Below are 18,497 nucleotides of genomic sequence, written 5' to 3' on the forward strand. Positions count from 1 at the left end.
TCTGGTGTTGGAAAGTCCAAGTAGGTCAAAGGGATTGACCGGACACTTGGCAGGGAGTTCTAGCAGGTCAAGGGAGTGACCAGATGCTAGGGATGAAGTACCAATAGGTCAAGGTTGACCGGATATTGGTTTGGAAGTCTTGGGACTTTGTTTGGGCAAAAACCAAGCTCTGGATTGGTCACCAGACCGATCCAGTGATACCTTGTTTGCTCTGATCGGTCTGGTGACCGAACAGAAACTCTCTGTTCGGTTACTGATCGGTCTGGTGACCGATCAGCAAGCGAACAGAGGCGAAAAGAAAGGCAGGCTGATCGGTCCACAGACCGATCAGGCCATGTCCTGATCGGTCTGGGGACCGATCAGGAGACGATGTCGCGGAAGCACAGCCAGAGTTGGGATCGGTCTGTGGACCGATCCAGCTGTAGCCTGATCGGTCCACAGACCGATCAGAGTACGCACAGAAGGTTCTGTGCACTAACTGATCGGTCTGGGGACCGATCAGCACAGGGCCTGATCGGTCCGTAGACCGATCAGGGTTCTAGCCGTTGCGACGCAACGGCTAGTTTCTTCGCTGTCTTCTTCGCAGGTATAAAGGGGTCGAGGGCTGCTGCTGCGCGATAACTTCTTCCTCTTCTTTCTACTGAGCTGCTGTTGTGCTCTTGAGCTTTGTTGAGTTCCGAAGCTTCGTGTGAGCTTCTACGACTGGTTTCCTGCTGTTGTAGGCGTCGCTTGAAGCTGCTGCTTCATCCAGTCGAAGAGAAGGCAAGTAAGTGAAGGTTTTACAGTTGTATTGTATTTTGCTTCTTGCTGTATACTCCTTCTTGTATTGCTTTTGCAAAACTTTGTGGCGAGGTTTCTCCACCCAGAAGGAGTGATTATTAGCCGGTTCTCCGGGGACTCATCCACCGACGGATTGATAGGGCTCGTCCACCTTACGGACACGCCGAGGAGTAGGAGTTTATCTCCGAACCTCGTTACATCGACGCGTTGAGGTTTGATCTTCTTGTTTTCGTTTCTTGTTCTTATTTCCGCTGCGCTAACCCTAGTTTGTAGAAAGAAACGCGAACGATTTAGGGCGGCTATTCACACCCCCCTCTCTAGCCGAGGACCATCGATCCCAACAAGTGGTATCAGAACAAGGCCGCTCTTCGACGGATCAACACCCGTGGGAGCAAAGCTAGAGAATGGATCTCTATGGAGAAGATGTCACCATTCCACCTTTCTACGAATGCGGCGACTTCGCGTATTGGAAGGTAAGGATGAAGTATTTTCTTATGACTAACATAATGAATTGGTTTTGTGTACAAGAAGGTTTTACTCCTCCGGTGGATGAAGAAGGAAAACCACTTGAGAAGAAGGAGTGGACAAGAGAACAAATTCACAAATCCGAAATCAACGAAGAGGTAACGAGAATAATTGAATTTTCATTGCCTACTAACATTTTGTGTAAGATAGGATACAACAATGCCAAGGAGTTGTGGAACAACTTGGCCAAGTACCATGAGGAGAGCTCCACCTCAAGCCATGAAGAGGAGCCTAGTGAGCCAAGTAGCTCACATCATGGAGGGAGCGAATTGGAAGTTGAGGGCTACTCAATATCCAAGGAAGAAGAGGAGGAGAGTTCCTCTTGTTCAAGTTCGGAGCAAGAAGAAGAAGTTTCCACCTCCGGAAGGGTTGAAGAAGAAAGCTCACACCCATCCCCAAACCTAGGTAACTCAAGCATCTCAATTTCAAATAAGTTACATATAATATGCTTTGAGTGTAGGGAGTGTGGACATTACAAGAGCAAATGTCCAAAGAGAGTTAGGAAGACTCCACCGGCACCAAAGGTCAAGGAAGCCAAAGTCCCAACACGCAAAGGCAAGAAGCACATGGTGTGCTTTCAATGCAAGCAACGGGGACACTATAGGAGCCAATGTCCGAAGAGGAGGAAACCTCACAAGGACAAGGGATGCACATCGATAGGGGAGCTAAGGCAAACCCTAAGGTAACCTCTAAGGTTCATTATTGCAATTCTAATAAAACTCATGCTAGTAGTTTTGTTGCAATTGTTAATAATGATAAGCATGTTAACTTTAGGAACCAATACATGTGCTTAGGAGCTAAACATGTTAGCCTAGATAGGGATACTACTAGGAATGCTAACCCTAGGATTAACACTTCTAAGGTTAAGAAAACCTAGGTAGAAACCCTAAATCAACTAGACATATGCCTAGGAATACCTCAAGGAAGAGTGATAAATCAAAAATTGAGGTATTAGAAAAGGAGAATCAAGTCTTGAGGTCAAGGCTTGATACCCTAGAAAAGGCCCTTAAAAGTTTAGAGAAGTCAACTCTAGGGCCTAAGGGTCAAAAGTCCAAGGACAAGAAAGGTTTGAGTCACAAACCTAAGTCCCAAATGGTCAAGCCCACATATCATGATGTTCCATTCGATTATGGAACAAAACCTAGGGCTAGGAAGACCAACACCAAGGTCACAAGGGGAGTCACCCCTAGAGTTGATCTTGATGAGTCCCAAATGGCCAAGGCTTTAAAGCCTAAGAGGGTCATTAGGAGGGTTGCTAGGGAAGTTATCCCTAGTGAATATTTAGTGAACCCAATGAGCTCAAGTAGGTATTGGGTTCCTAGGAGCATTTTCTCTACCCCATAGATGGGTTAGAGAGTGTCAACTCCAATAAGAAGGGTAGTTAACCCAACTTTGAGGAAATTGACACTCAAGGAGCATTTTCAAGGTTTTGATAACCTTTGAAAATGAAAAAGAATTATTATTTACTCCTTAAAGAGTAAATTGTGCCATATTTGAAAAATATCGATTTCAATCTTATTTGGCACAATTTAAGAAAACCTAGAGAAATACCATAATTGGGATTTTGGTTTTCTCTAAGGGATATATGGGCAATCTAGGGTTAGATTCTAAGTTAGCTAAGGCTAAGGATACTTAGATAGGGAATTTAGGCATTTTATTTGTGCTAACTTCCCATGATTGGTTGCCATATGCCATGCCATGACATCATACTTATTTTATTATCATTTGAAATGTCATGATAATGCTTAGGTTATCTATATGTCATGTGTTAGTTTCGTTTCAAACTTTATGCCATGACATCATGACATTGGCACATGTTTTCATTTATGTTATTAATTTATGCCATGTCATCATCTCTTGCATTAAGAATCAATGAAATTGATTTAAGGATAAAAACACATTTTGGTATTGAGATCAAAGTGTAGTTTAGAAAATGCATGAGAACTTAGCCTAAGTTGACCTTAACCCATATCTCACATCAAATTGACTTGAATGTGGTTTGATACACCTTAGATGTGTGTGAGATATTAGGATCATGAGTTAGGATCAAGGTGCATAGTTTTTGTACCTAGATGAGCCTAATTCAAGAAAAGGAGGATCATAGGGAAAGCTTGTGTACAAGTCATGTACATATAGCCCTAAGATTGTGGTCCCAAATTAAAGGGTTTGAAATCATTTCAAAATTATTTTGAAAAACCTTGATGAAGCTTTCCTAGTGATAGCATTCATCATTGAACATTGTGAAACAAAGTTGACTTAACTTTGAATTATTTCAAAGTTTTTGAATTTTGTATCAAGATTTGAAAATGGAAGTTATTCTCATAGAAAACTATTTTTCCATGATAGTATATGTTATGAGGAATGTATTCTCAAAATTTCACATTTTTTCGAATTTTTTGGAATTTTTTAGGAGTTTCTGAATTTCCGGGAAGGGAAATCAGAAATCTCTGATTTCAGAGTGTGGATCGGTCACCGGACCGATCCAGGGAAGTTCTGATCGGTCTGGTGACCGATCAGTGACGATCAGTGAAGCGTGGATCGGTCTGGGGACCGATCCAGGTCGGTCTGGGGACCGATCAGTGCGTGCCAGTTTCTGATTTTTCAGCTGTTGGTCTGAAATTTCAGCTGGAAGTTGGGTTTTGTGGATTTCTAAGGTTTGGAACTCTCAAAGACATTGTTGGTGCAATGGTCAAGGGGGAGTTGACCTCTAGGGGGAGTCTTACCTAATTGTCAAGAGGAGTTGACTTTTAGGGGGAGTTTGTACTCCTTAAGACTCTTGAGGATTAGTGATATGAGATTATCACTAAGTTGATTGTTGAGTTTAGTATCAAGGGGGGAAATTAAGAGTTTCAATGAAAGGTATGGGACTTTCATTAGGAAGAAACTCTTGACCTTGATACTCTCCGTTGTTTTTTTGATGTGTGTCAAAAAGGGGAGAGTATTCATTGGAGAATTATTGGAGAACCCAAGTTAGGTTATCGGGTTAACCTAAGCTAGGGAAAGAATGTCAAGGAATGTTCAAGGAAGAACATTGGAATTCTTTTTGATGTGTATCAAAAAGGGGGAGAATTATTGGAGAGCCCAAGTTAGGTTATTGGGTTAACCTAAGGGGAGAATGTCCAGAGAATGTTCAAGGAAAGAACATTGGACATTGGAAGATGATTGAAAACCTAAGTTAGGTTATCGGGTTAACCTAACTTGATTATGGTTTTGTCAAACATCAAAAAGGGGGAGATTGTTGGTGCAACCTTAGGTCAAGGTTGACCTGGTTGACCCGACTCGAGTTGACGTGACTCGAGTTGTATTTTGATGTTTAACTTGGGGAGATTGTCGGTGCAACCTTAGGTCAAGGTTGACCTAGTTGTGTTGCATGTTGATGTTTGACACTCGTGAGAGAGTTCTATTCTTGATGTGGGACAAGAATAGATGTTTGGGAGATTATTGGTGCAACCGTAGGTCGAGGTTGACCTGGTTGACTGATTCGAAAAGTCCAAGTATGGAGACTTGCACGGGAAAGTCCCGTGAGTGAAGCTGGGAAAGTCCTAACGGGATGTTAGGCGGTTGGAAAGTCTTGGTGAGTGAAGCCGGTAGTGGGAAAGTCCTAACGGGATGTTAGGCGGTGTGGAAATCCTGGTGAGTGGGTGGAAAGTCCTGGTGAGTAAAGCCGGCAAGGAAAATCCAGATGGATCGGGATGATCGGACTTTGGTGTTGAAAGTCCAAGTAGGTCAAAGGATTGACCGGACACTTGGCGTGGAGTTCTAGCAGGTCAAGGGAGTGACCGGATGCTAGGGATGAAGTACCAATAGGTCAAGGTTGACCGGATATTGGTTTGAAGTCTTGGGACTTGGTTTGGGCAAAATCCCTGGATCGGTCACCGACCGATCCGGTGATACTGTTTGCTCGATCGGCCGGTGACCGATCGATACCAACAAACTCTGTTCGATTCGATCGGTCCGGTGACCGATCGGGCGTGCTAAAGAAGCAGCCTGATCGGTCCACGGACCAATCAGTTATGTCTGATCGGGGGACCGATCGAGACGATGTCGCGGGCACGCCAGAGTTGGGATCGGCCGTGGACCGATCCAGTCGATCGGTCCACGCATCGATCGAGTACGCATGAAGGTTACGTGCACTAACCGATCGGTCCGGGACCGATCAAGACTGATCGGTCCGTAGACCGATCAGGGTTCTAGCCGCTTACGAACGGCTAGTTTCTTCGCTGTCTTCTTCGCAGTATAAAGGGGTTGCTGCTGCGCGATAACTTCTTCCTCTTCTTTCTACTCTACTGTTGTGCTCTTGAGCTTTGTTGAGTTCCGAAGCTTCGTGTGAGCTTCTACGACTGGTTTCCTGCTGCTGCTTCATCCAGTCGAAGAGAAGGCAAGTAAGTGAAGGTTTTACAGTTGTATTGTATTTTGCTTCTTGCTGTATACTCCTTCTTGTATTGCTTTTGCAAAACTTTGTGGCGAGGTTTCTCCACCCAGAAGGAGTGATTATTAGCCGGTTCTCCGGGGACTCATCCACCGACGGATTGATAGGGCTCGTCCACCTTACGGACACGCCGAGGAGTAGGAGTTTATCTCCGAACCTCGTTACATCGACGCGTTGAGGTTTGATCTTCTTGTTTTCGTTTCTTGTTCTTATTTCCGCTGCGCTAACCCTAGTTTGTAGAAAGAAACGCGAACGATTTGGGGCGGCTATTCACACCCCCCTCTCTAGCCGAGGACCATCGATCCCAACACTTCTCTTGCCAAGAATCCGGTCCCCGACCTTCTTGGACTTCTCTTGCCTTGCATCTGGTCTTTTGACCCGCAAGAACTCTTTCTGCCAAGAATTCAGTCCTTGACCTTCTTGGACTTCTGACCTGCAAGAAACTCCTCCTGTAAACTCACAATGCATGTTAGTTCCGCCGTATTAACCTAAACTTAAATAATTGTCAACACATTGAAACTTCCAGGGCATGATTGCACCAACAGCATTGAGTTGTCGGAGTATGCAAAATCAGAGAGCAGCTCTTTAGTTAATCACATAAGACCTTCTAATTACTTACTCACATCATACAATATTATATTAACTGTTACAATAATTATAATAGTTATTCAAATATCTACTAAAATACCGTAGCTACAATAAAATTGTATTAGTTGTTTTCATGGACGTAATAACATATACTAGTTGCTATACAAATTTAAAAGTGATTTTAATCAAGTTAAAATAATTTTAACTTTAATATAATAATATTATATATATTAATTTTGATTAGAATAAAATATTATATTTTATCACATTATACTAGTTAGAAAGTAGCTAGCTATTATACATTTAGCAGCTAATAACAACTCTTACAAATAAAGATATTCTTGGAATATAAAAAAAATTGATGGAGTGCTCATTAATTTGATAATTTTTTTATAACAGAGACAATCATTTAAAAAAGGGTTGATCTAATAAAATATGTATTATTATTATTATTATTATTATTATTATTATTATTATTATTATTATTATATAAATTATTTTAAGGTCAATTAATTTTGAGTGAGCACACAAATATAAAATGTTCGGTTGAAGACATAAAGGGGATGAAGACAAAAGTCTTTAAGCAATAATATTGAGGATGATATAAAAGTTAAAGTTCTAAAAGTTGTGCCATGTGTGAGAGAATCATATGTGAACTATGGCATGGAGCTTACGTTTTTGAACAATAATGTGAATAAGTTAGATAAGAACTACTTAATTGAGTTGGATGCGGAGGCTCACTTGCCTGGCTCTTATGCCATAACTTAATAGTCATACTTAGAGCTACAATCAAACTCAATCAATTATGTTAAAACTAAGAATGGGATAGCTTTAAAGAAGTTTCAAGTATTGAAGATTAATTCATACGGAGGTTAGTAACAGTCCATGTGACGAACCTTTGATTTGGTCAACAAAGAGTTCAGGTAGGAGATGATCTTTTAACTTGGTAAATGTAGTAATCGCGTGGTATGATTCAGGACTTGGTCAACATAGACTCTATGTGACATGCCAATAGTCTCTAACTGCCTGAGTCGATCTGACCCGCCGATCTCCTAAGTCACTAACTTCTAGACCGCCTAGCCGATCCGACTTGCTGAGTCGATCCGGTCTGCCAAGCACTCCAACTTTCCGACTTCTCGATCAGTCAGACCTCCCAAGTTTTTGACTTCCCAACTTCTCGATTTCACGAGTTCCCAAGCGAATAGACACGGTGATTAATATGGCATCGGTTATAAAAAGATGCGTTCTTTAAGGTAGTTCGGATTCTCTGTCCCGAAACCTCTCTGCGCGCATCTTAAAGATGCCATGATGCCTTGAGATGTGATCTGGACCGTCCGATCGGCAGTGGGACATGGGGACAGAGAGGTTTCGGGACAGAGGATCCGAACTATCTTTAAGGAGGTGCATCTCTTGAGCTTATCTCCCTATAGTTTGTATCATTCTTTCTTTCTATTTAGGGCTTCGTGATGACTTAGGCATCAAAAGCACCTCACCGGATAACTCTTGGTGAGCCCTTTGACGCGTGTTAATCTTGATAGGAATTGCTAATGCCATGAGAAGTAAGCGAGGAGAAGGATTTGAGAAGTATCGCTCTTGGTTGTGAGATGGATTTCTACTGCTACGTTATCATAGTGAGATTTCCACACTGCAACAATGATCAATGTTTATAGAATCACAAAATGATTTTGATAACAACATTAACTTAACTAAAATGACCTTTAAACAACTAAAATCCATAGTCATTTTGCAAATAATCTTACTAATATAAGTCGATTAGAAGTGTCCAATGATAATGTATCTCCGAGTTGTCCTCCAACATCAACGAAGGAGAGGTCAGTTGGCAAAGGAGCAATCACATGGATAGGGTCAAGGAACAAATGAACAACTTTTAAGTTCCATGGATTAGCACAATTAGTATTGGGTTATTTTTTAATGAGTGCAAAATGTCTCTTTTGATATATTCATCATGATTTACCTCACTCTTTATTCTAAAGAGTGTATGACCGCTCTGAAAGGACCACCAAAGTGACTGCTTTGCTCCAAATGAACAACTTTTAAGTTGGACTGAATCTTAAAACCTAGTGAACTGAATCAAATGAATGAGTATTAGGGCTACTTTTGGTATGATATTGTCTTAGGGTTCTTTTTTTATGATAATTTAAAAAAAAAACACTAATATTTGTCCAAACAACTGGGTCACACTAATGGAGTGCGCACAATGATTGATGGCATGGCATTGCTCTTCGTCTACCTAACTCTCTAGATAATTATTGCAGGTGTCATCCATTATCATCATGCTCTTGTTCTTGATAATTAGCCAAGAACTCACATAATGATTTATTGTTCACATGAATAATCATTTCATTCCCAATGAGTTCTAATAAAATTAAGATTTGAATACAAATACTTTCTCCTTGATTTGTTTCAAGAATACTGTCAAAGAAGAAGGTTCAGTGGCCAAACTATAACTTCAATTACTCTTCCTTTTACAGTAATTATAGGTTCTGATGATGTAGAAAGAAATTTAATTGAACACATGATATCACCAGTTTTGTTGCAGCTAGCTTCTGTATGATTTCATTGAAACTATTCTTAAACAGATTCCTAAGCGAAAATGAAGATAGTAGACTTCATACTTAGTAGCAAACTTCGCCGTCGTAGATGTATCCTTCCTTAGGACCATCTTCAGGATCACCAGTGTTCTCCATGTCTGTATCGTCATCTAGTGCACACTTAGGATGCAAATCAAAGTCGCAAGCATCGCAGTAAAAGGACCAATCAGTTCCCCGCTTGGTGCAACCATCACAAGTGTAAGTCCTGCGACGGCACTTCACAAGCTCGTGCTCCTCATGTAACTTATGCTTGAGCCTCTCTGGCCAACCCTTCGCACTCTCCTCGATCTCCAACTCAAGCTCCTGTATTCGCTCCTTGGTGAAAGGATAGGCAGAGGCACCATGAGCCTGTACCAGGTCTCTTGCTTCGGTGGTGATGGTTTTACCTGTTGGGCTAATGGCCACAAGTGAAGGGATACTATCGGTATTAAATGTGCGACTCAGAAACTTCTTCCTTTCATCTCCGAAGGGGAGTGCCAGGCATGGCATTTCCATGTAGAAGTCGTTAAAGGAGCTTTCATCCTGATCACTTGACACAAAGATGAGTTCAAAAGCAACATCCTTCTCCTTGATCTTGTGGTATGCCTCAATTAATTTGGGTAAGAAGGCACGACAAGGAAGACACCATCGTGCGGAGAAGTAAAGAAGGATATTCTTACCGACGAGTTCAGACACTGGAACCTGATCAATAAGAGCAATTAGACAAAAGTTAATAATTAACTGAATCATACCTCTTAACCAGGAAACTTCAATTCCAAAAGGAAAAGTGATAGAAGGGGTAATGCTTTTGCCACTAAAATTAAGGTATAAGATGTGATTTACTAAGAAGGTAACCAAATCAGAATTCTATATAGTCCATTATCTTGAATAGGAATCCTTTTAAACTGATTTTAGCTGTAAAATAGATTATTTACTAAATTTATCTGACCTTGAGCTATATAATATTTATTCATGAAGCTTATAACCATATTCTAAATGTAAGACCTTTACTCTGATTCTAATACAGATGTCTGACATTGTCTTACCACCCCCTAGCTAGTATATGTTGCAACATGACACGAGCTCAATTCATCAGAAGAAAAACACCTATATTTTGATCTGTGGTTCCTAGTTGAACTTTTTTCCCAACACTGCACACTCTAGCTCCAAAACTCACCAGCAAATCCAAAAGCCATCTTGGCTTGTTTCATGAGTCAGCATGCCAATGTGACTACTAGCTAATTATTTTTTTGCTACATTGCCTTGTCAAGCCAAAATTTTTAACAAAAAATATTTACTAGCAGTTTAATGCGTGTTCCATGCACAAGTACTCCGCCTGACAAACTTGCATAGTTGCATGTTGGATGAAGTTATTAGAATCCTTAATTATTGCTTCAATTGAATAATTAACCATTCATTAAATTCATAAGCCCGTGCAATGTTAGCCAAGAAGATCTACTGAATAAACAAGAGGTTCATGTGCAATTTTAGGATTAATCAGCTGTGTGGTTAACCTTATGACTAAAGAAGATCCTGCAATCTACCACTTGCTTTTTTAGCAAGCTTCAAGGCATCAGAGTATAAACAATTCATCATGAACACAAGGTTTTTACCCTTGTATCCATTTGGAAAAAGATATCTTCTAATAGATAAACCGAAACAAAGAGAGAAACCAAGCATTTGGATGATACCTTAGCACCATCCTTTCCAATGACATAATCCAGCTCCCCAGAAACAAGAAGCGATTGCAGAGTTTGAGATTCTATCTTAGCCTTCTCTTTTTCATCAATCTCCTTTAACTTGTCAGTAGAGAATGGATATGCCTCAATCCCGTGTTCTTCTATAAGCTCAGCCACATTGGAGTGCACAGTCTTTCCATCAGAGCCAATTATAACCAATGTAGGAATAGTTTGTAGCTCAAAGTAGCGGGCTAGTTTATCACAGATCTTGTCCTTGAAAGGGATTGCAAGCCATGGCGTGTCATCAAATCCTTGGTCATAAGATGATTCATCGTCATCCAAGTTGATTTGAACAACCTCAAAGTTTTCACCATTTTCTTTCAGCTTTTGATACATCTCCACAAGTAATTTTGTGAATTCATCGCCTGAACCCAAAGAGCCAAACGTGAAATATATACCAACAACCTTTCCTTTAAGGTCAGAAACAGGTACCTGTTTCCATTACAAAAAATCAAATGAATGAGTTTAAGATATTAAATATCAAGAACCTTAATAGCAAAGAGAAGCATTTACTTTATTGTCATCCTTTGAGATCACAAAATCACGAGAGGAGGTGACAAGCAAGCTTTCAATAGTTTGATTCTGATTCGCAGCCTGTTCTTCCTCTTTTAACTCTTGAATCCTTTCAGCTGTGAAAGGATAAGCCTCTGCTCCATAGTCTCTCACAATCTGAACAGCCTCAATAGTAAGAACTTTCCCATCAGCATCAAGCACCACAAGATGTGGTATCCCACCAACATCAAACAAATCATTAAGGTTATCATGGAGATCAGAGTCCTCAAAGGGAATAGCAAGCCATGGCAACTTAGAGAAGTAAACAGTGAAAGATTCTTTATCCTCATCAGCTGAGATTAAAACAACCTCAAACTTGCAGCTTCTTGATGATAGTTCATTGTAAGCGTCAACAAGTTTTGGGGTAAACCTTTGGCAGAGTCCACACCAAGAAGCTGAGAAGTAAAGACCAACAACTTTATCATCTAGGTTGCTAAGCTTCACCTGGAAAATTATACATCAAGACATGATTAATAAAAATATTTAACTTTATTTAAATCTTTGAAAAGTGTTATGTAGGTGTAACATGGTCAACATAAGAGATAGAAGTTATGTCCGGTGAAGGTAAGAATGTCGTGGCAATAAAACTGGTTGCTTGCAACTCAAGTACCAGGCAAATCAATCACACAAAGCTATATAAGCAAATATTCATACATCTGAAATGAGAGAAAAAACCTCAGTTCACGTACTAGATCTCATATACAACGCCTGCGGCATATGGATCAAAAAATAATGCTCACATCGTATTCACTTAATTAGTTATCCTATTTGTCTCCAGAATCAAACACAAAAGCATTTCAAACTCAAAATGAAAAGGTAAATAATGATAGTTAATATAGATATCTAATATAAAGCACAAAATTGATCATGCCATAGTAAGCCTCAACAAGTCTGAATGGAAAGGTGATCTTAGTAGGATCTGATAGCATGGTTGTCAAAGTTGATTGCTGCTAATACCAATCAGCTGAGATAGATCGGTATTGAGTCTATTGACGAAGGTTGATCCAATGTTTTCAGGAAATCAGACTTCTCGAGAAGATCACTGGAGAAATTTATAACACACACACACACTAAAGAAGGCTACAAATGAATTTGATTCACTAGTAAATGAATAAAATCAGTTGAAATTTGGTGATTGATTTTTTGAAAACTCAGCTAATCTAATTGATTATTCACTGCTTCCAGACTGAATTGAACTTACTGGGCATGGGAAGGAGAGATTCTTCTTTACTTGCTTGAATCTCGGTTTGAATTGCTCAATCTCATCTCTGCTTCAGATGTGTTGCAAGCTTGAGGATCATTTGTTCAACCTCGCTACTGCTTAGGCCCAACGTCTCATCCTGCTCTCTCGCTTAATGCCGATTGACAAAGGTGTTAACTCTCAAAAAACAATGAACTCAATTCAAACCCACCTTTTCCGTTATACAAAACAAGATTCAAATGTGGTTGAGGACCCAATTAAACCTTATAATATGAAATGTTAACAAATAATCTAGTTTTAATTTCATTCAATAATATATTACAAATTCAGCATTAATTTAGCAATTCTACATATAATATTCTTTATTAATTATATAATAATATCACGTGATTTTTTTTTATTTATTAATAATAGAATAAATATAACAAACATACTAATAATCTAATATCATTTTATAATTCTATAATATGATGATATGAAATAATAATAGTAATTAACTGTTAATAAGGCATTATCTATTATTAATCTAATTTCATTAATTCCATTATTTATTATTTGATATTAAGTATTGTTTGATAATCTGGTCTTTAACGTGACAATATGCACCTTTCTTAAGATTTTTTTCAAGCACTTTTTGATACCACATAAATATTTAGACTATTTGATCCTAGTATCGTTATTTTGACAATTATGACCCCCCGACAGGACAACAATTATCCTGCGGGATGACGAGAAGGGGAAATTGAGGAAAATGCAAGAAGAGAACCGGACGAAAACAAGAAGAAAATCCGCTATTTGCTAAAAGAAGGAAACTTTATTATTAATTGAGAGATGAATCCTCATACAACTAAACCGATATTTATATAGACTCTAAGACAAAGAAAGGAAAGAAATCCCAATATATGGACTTCAATTCCAATTTTGTAAACAAAGTAAAGAGATTTCTCTAGAAAAGGAAATCTCTTGACAGAAATTAAAATTAATATAACAGGACGATGTTTTAGACTAACTAGGACTCATAATTACTAGAAATACCAAAAATACCCTAAATACCATAAAAACGAAAATTACTAAAAATAGTAATAAAATCTTCGGAGGCTTAGATGAGAGCCTAAACGGTGGAATTTGGGCCCGAAAATTGACGGTTACGGGTACCATAACAAATGTAGATTTTCAAATTATGCACGCGTGGTCACTGATAGAACCTGATTCCGAGTCCCCCAGTCAAAAGTTATGACCATTTAAAGTTTAAGGGGGTAGATCGTATATCAGTTTAGAAGACATTCTAAAACTGTCTTCAACCTTAAAACATGAATGTTTTCTTTAATTACTTTTTTCAAAGAATGAAAACAAACATGAACATTGACCAAACTAGGAGAGCATTTATTTATCATTTGACAGATTGCTATGTAAAACTTTAAACTGTTCGATCCTGATATTAACACAAATTTTGACAGCATATCTAAAAACTATGTCATCAACCTTAAAACATGTTTTTTAAAAAAACATTCTATGTAGGAGAATGATAAGAAACATGGACATTAACAGTACTTGAAGAATTGTGAGATAGGTGTATGAAGTCACAAGGAAAAATGAATAAAGAAGGTTGTGATTTTCAGCTACTAGGTATAACTCTAATAGATGTTTGAAGACGGTCATAGGTTTCATAGTTACACAAATTGAATCAAGATTAATGATATAAGGAGTAAAGGGAGACAAAATAACCCTCTACTTATCATAATTAAAACTGATATAAATGGCCATGATACGGTGATTGATGAGTGGCACTGCCTCACATAGCAATCAAAGGTGAGTCATGATCCAAATAGTCACGACATATAGCTTGTCAAGGAAGTAGAATAAAGGACAATATATATACATGCATATAGATCCACCTTGAATCCTTACTCAACAAGGGTGAAGTTTAAATCTAAGACAAGATTTGAGTCATCTTTGTTGTGTAGTACTAAACAGACTTGTTAGTTTAGCAGTGAACCAGCCGAACTGAAACCAACATATCATAACTAATAGCATTATGTTGAAAGTAGCTGGAATCACCTCAATTTATGCACTCATTTTCAAATGTGATAAGACCTTAGATTCAAATCTCAAATGAGTATTGAATATCTGAACCTACAATTGATTTTAGGACATGGCAAAAAGAAATATTTGAAAATGGATTTGAACAACTAATTAAAATCAAAGTTTCAAGAAGCGAAAGTACACACTTTTCGGCCAATATAAAATCCATATTAAATGATGTTGCAAAAATAGGTTGCCAGGGCAAATGCTAAGGTGAATGCTGAGAGCAGACCTGTGCCAAAATAGGGTCGTTCAGCCGTTAGCTTCCTTAATATAAGCCTTTAGGTCGTTACTAACCGTGAATTGTGAAGGTATGGATGGAAGTTGATGCAAGATCAACATAGGAGGACCCAATCTTCCGGAGGACATAATTTTTGACTCGGGACTTGGAATTAAACTGTCAGTGGCCACACTTGCAAAATTCAAAAATGTACATTTGTTACCGGGGAACTCATAACCACCAATTTTTTTGTCCAAATTCCACCATTTAGACCCTTTTCGGAGCTCTTTTACTATTTTTAGTAATTTCCAGTTTTATGGTATTTAGAGTATTTTTTTTTTATATTTCTGGTATTTAGGGGTTAGGAATTATCTATAGCATCCTATTTTATTAATTTTTGTCTATTATGAAATTTCCTTTTATGGTAAGGTTTCTTTCCTTTCTTTATAAGATTGAAATTGAGATCTATAATTTAGGATCTCTTTCCTTTTTGAGTCTTAGAGTTCACGTTCTATATAATCTTTATGAAGAAGGATAGGCCAACGGTGGGCGCATGGCATCTCTGGTGTAATGGCGAGAGGTCAATTATCAGGACCTGACGACCTGGAGTTTACCACTATCCAGATCCGTAGGGCCGGCACTAGGGGGGTCGTTAATGTATTGGATCTACATTTTTTTTTTATGAAGAAGGATTCTCAATTCTTAATAAAAGTTTTCTTTTTGGTAGTTTCTCTTCTTGCCTTCAATTCCCCCTCTTGATCGCTATCGTCAGAAGTGCAGGCCTTGCAGGAATCACCGGCTTGCCCGGACATGGCAAGCCAGTGTGGTAAGGGTTCCATATAGAGATGACCTGGAGATGAACTACCGGCGCGGCCTATTGAACTCAGACCAAAGAGCCGGGGGGACCGAGCTTGAAGGAAGCGACCTAGTTGTACACTGCAGTTCCTCAAGTTGACTGAACAAATCTAAACAGACAACGTTAACACAAAGACAGTAATTTGTACACTGCAGTTCCTCAAGGTCCACACGCTAACCAGCCCGCCTTAATGGTTCGTGTAAAACCTCAAGTGAACCAGTAATTCGTACTAAAAAGCAACCTGCCGATGAAAATAAGGCTGCAATCCAAAATCCCGAACGGAATTAAGGAGGATCGTAAGAAGGAAGCAGATGGAAACCTGATCGCCGTTGTTTCGGAGGAGAAAATCCCGCCGCTCGGTGGCGAGGAGGGATCCGAGGTTGTGGGTGCCTGCAGCCGCTTCCCCCTCGCCGTCGAACCCGCCGTCAGATTCCCCATCGTCGTGCTCCGCCATCGATGCCGCCGCCGCCTCTCTCTCTCTCTAGACACTAGCTCTCTCGAGCAACGGGCTCTATATCGCTGCAGAGGTAAGAGAAGGGAGAACTCCACCTCTGCTCAGTCACGCTTCCATCGCCTTATTGAAAACGCTTTGACTTTTTAAGAAAATAATAATCAAATAAAAGCCATTTAAAAAAAAGGAAAAAAAAAATGAATCTAGGAGTGTTAATTTGGTTGGTTCAAATGTATTCGATTCAATCCGAATTAGATCGAACTGAATCGGATCAAAATAAGAATATTATAAAAACCTAAATTTTAATCTTATTCGAATACGAATTTAATTTAAAAATCGTAAATTTGAATCCGAATAACTCTATAGAATAACCACTCAATCAAAACAAATTTTTTTTTATTATTTCCTTTTTTTTATTTTTATCTTAATATTTAATCATTGTTATACTATGATTCTATAAAATAAAACATCTTAATTTAAAAAAAAATCTTAAATATTAAATTTGGATCAATTCGGATAATCCAAATCCAATAAAAATCTAAACCAATCAAAACCCTCAATTTGAATCTGGTAATCCTCAGCTCTAATCCGATATTTTTTAATATTAGATTAACAAATCGAATTTATTTTTATCAAATCTTTTGTGTTACTGCATACAATTGTATAAAAATTAAGTATTTAAAGAACAGAAACGATCAAATCACAAGGTTTTTGAAGATTCGAATTATTTTTTGTTTTGTTTTGTTTTATTTGTAGATATTTATTTTATTCTTTCTGCATTGCATTGCAATGGGGGTGGAAATTTAGAGAGCTCCGCATTAAGTGATAAAAATAATTATCATAAAAAATTTACTCAGCCTCCGAATTATGTCTAATAAAGATTCAAAATGCAGAGCCTTCGTATATCAAAATATTATTTAGTAACTTAATTCAAATTATTTTAAATTTGATAAAATCGTTTCGATTTAGTGAAAATAGTTTTAATATCATTCTAATAGTTATTTTAATTAAGTTGATTTGATATTAATCAAATTTAAATAATTTTTACTAAGTTTAATCGATCGTCTGGTTGAATCGGATGATAGGGGAGTGATAGAGAGCTCAGACCTATCAATAATAAATAATATTTTAGTATAATAACATTGTTATATAAGAATTTTAATTAAATTGATAGATAATATTTATATATAACAGTGCCCTTCGACACTCAAGTGGAACATTTGAAGAGATCAATTTTGATTAGGGTCTTACATGAATTGAATATTCAGAAATAAGTTTGTGTTTAGTTTGGTATGTAAAAATTTATTTATATCGTTCAATATATATTAAATTAATTAAATAAATAAATTTGAACAGCTCATTAAATTTTATATATATATATATATATATATATATATATATATATATATATATATATATATATATATATATATATGTTGGGCGACGCTTTGTGCGCGACCGTGAGCAACGCGCAGACGTGATGCTGCCAGCTCGGTTTCCCTACAAATAAAATATTCCTTTTATTCTCTTTCCCCTTCGGACCTCTGTTCAAAACTTCAGCGACGGAAATTATCCAAATTAAAATCTCCCTCCCCACTCTCTCTCTCTCTCTCCCATTTGCAACCTCCGTCTCCGTCGTCCGGCCGACCTCGCGGGTAAAAATCGGGAAAGTTTAATATTAAAATTTTCCTCGCCGCTCTCTCTCTCTCCCTTGCTCGCTCCCTCCTTCAACGACCCTCCTCGTCCCTCGTCCCTCGCGTTCCCGACGGGAAAGTTTCTCCGGCGTCTTCAATCGCACAGCTGTTGTGTTAATCCACACAGTTATTGCCTACAAAAATTGGTAAAGGCGCTAGCTGAAATAATTGTATAAAGATGCACCGCGCCTTTGCTTCACGGGCACATTTTTTAGTCTCCTCAATTAACTCACTAATGTTGCGCTCTATCTGGGTTCGACTTCTGATTCGGACGACGTTTCATCCCACGTTGTCTTTAGGATCTTGTACTTGTTCTTGCCCGTGTCCTTCTTGTTGATCTTTAACTTAGGGCAGTTTCTTTGGCGAGCCTCTGTTCAAAACTTCAGCGGCGAAAATTACCCAAATTAAAATCTCCCTCCCCGCTCTCTCTCTCTCTCCCATTCGCAACCTCCGTCTTCGTCATCCGTCGTCCGGCCGACCTCGCGGGTAAAAATCGGGAAAGTTTAATATTAAAATTTCCCTCGTCGCTCTCTCTCCCCCTCGCTCGCTCCCTCCTTCAACGACCTTCCTCGTCCCTCGTCCCTCGTGCTCCCAATGGGAAAGTTTCTCTGGCGTCTTCAATCGCACAGCTGCTGTGTTAATCCACACAGTTATTGCCTACAAAAATTGGTAAAGGCGCTAGCTGAAATTATTGTATAAAGATGCACCGCGCCTTTGTTTCACGGGCACATTTTTTATTCTCCTCAATTAACTTACTAATGTTGCGCTCCATCTGGACAATGATCTGGT

General features: G+C 38.7%; 1 protein-coding gene across 1 annotated transcript; it reads right to left on the reverse strand.

The window, feature by feature from the left end:
- Positions 1–8,771: 8,771 nt before the first annotated feature.
- On the reverse strand, positions 8,772–16,143 carry LOC122029352 (probable nucleoredoxin 1). The gene is made up of 4 exons (XM_042588301.1): positions 15,883–16,143; positions 11,166–11,648; positions 10,605–11,084; positions 8,772–9,615 (listed from the first exon to the last, which is right to left on the reverse strand). The coding sequence occupies exons 1-4, from the start codon at positions 16,015–16,017 to the stop codon at positions 8,959–8,961; spliced, it is 1,755 nt and encodes a 584-aa protein (XP_042444235.1). The 5' UTR covers positions 16,018–16,143; the 3' UTR covers positions 8,772–8,958.
- Positions 16,144–18,497: the final 2,354 nt, after the last annotated feature.

Source organism: Zingiber officinale, chromosome 10B, assembly GCF_018446385.1.
Source record: "Zingiber officinale cultivar Zhangliang chromosome 10B, Zo_v1.1, whole genome shotgun sequence".
In the NCBI taxonomy this organism is placed as follows: domain Eukaryota; kingdom Viridiplantae; phylum Streptophyta; class Magnoliopsida; order Zingiberales; family Zingiberaceae; genus Zingiber; species Zingiber officinale.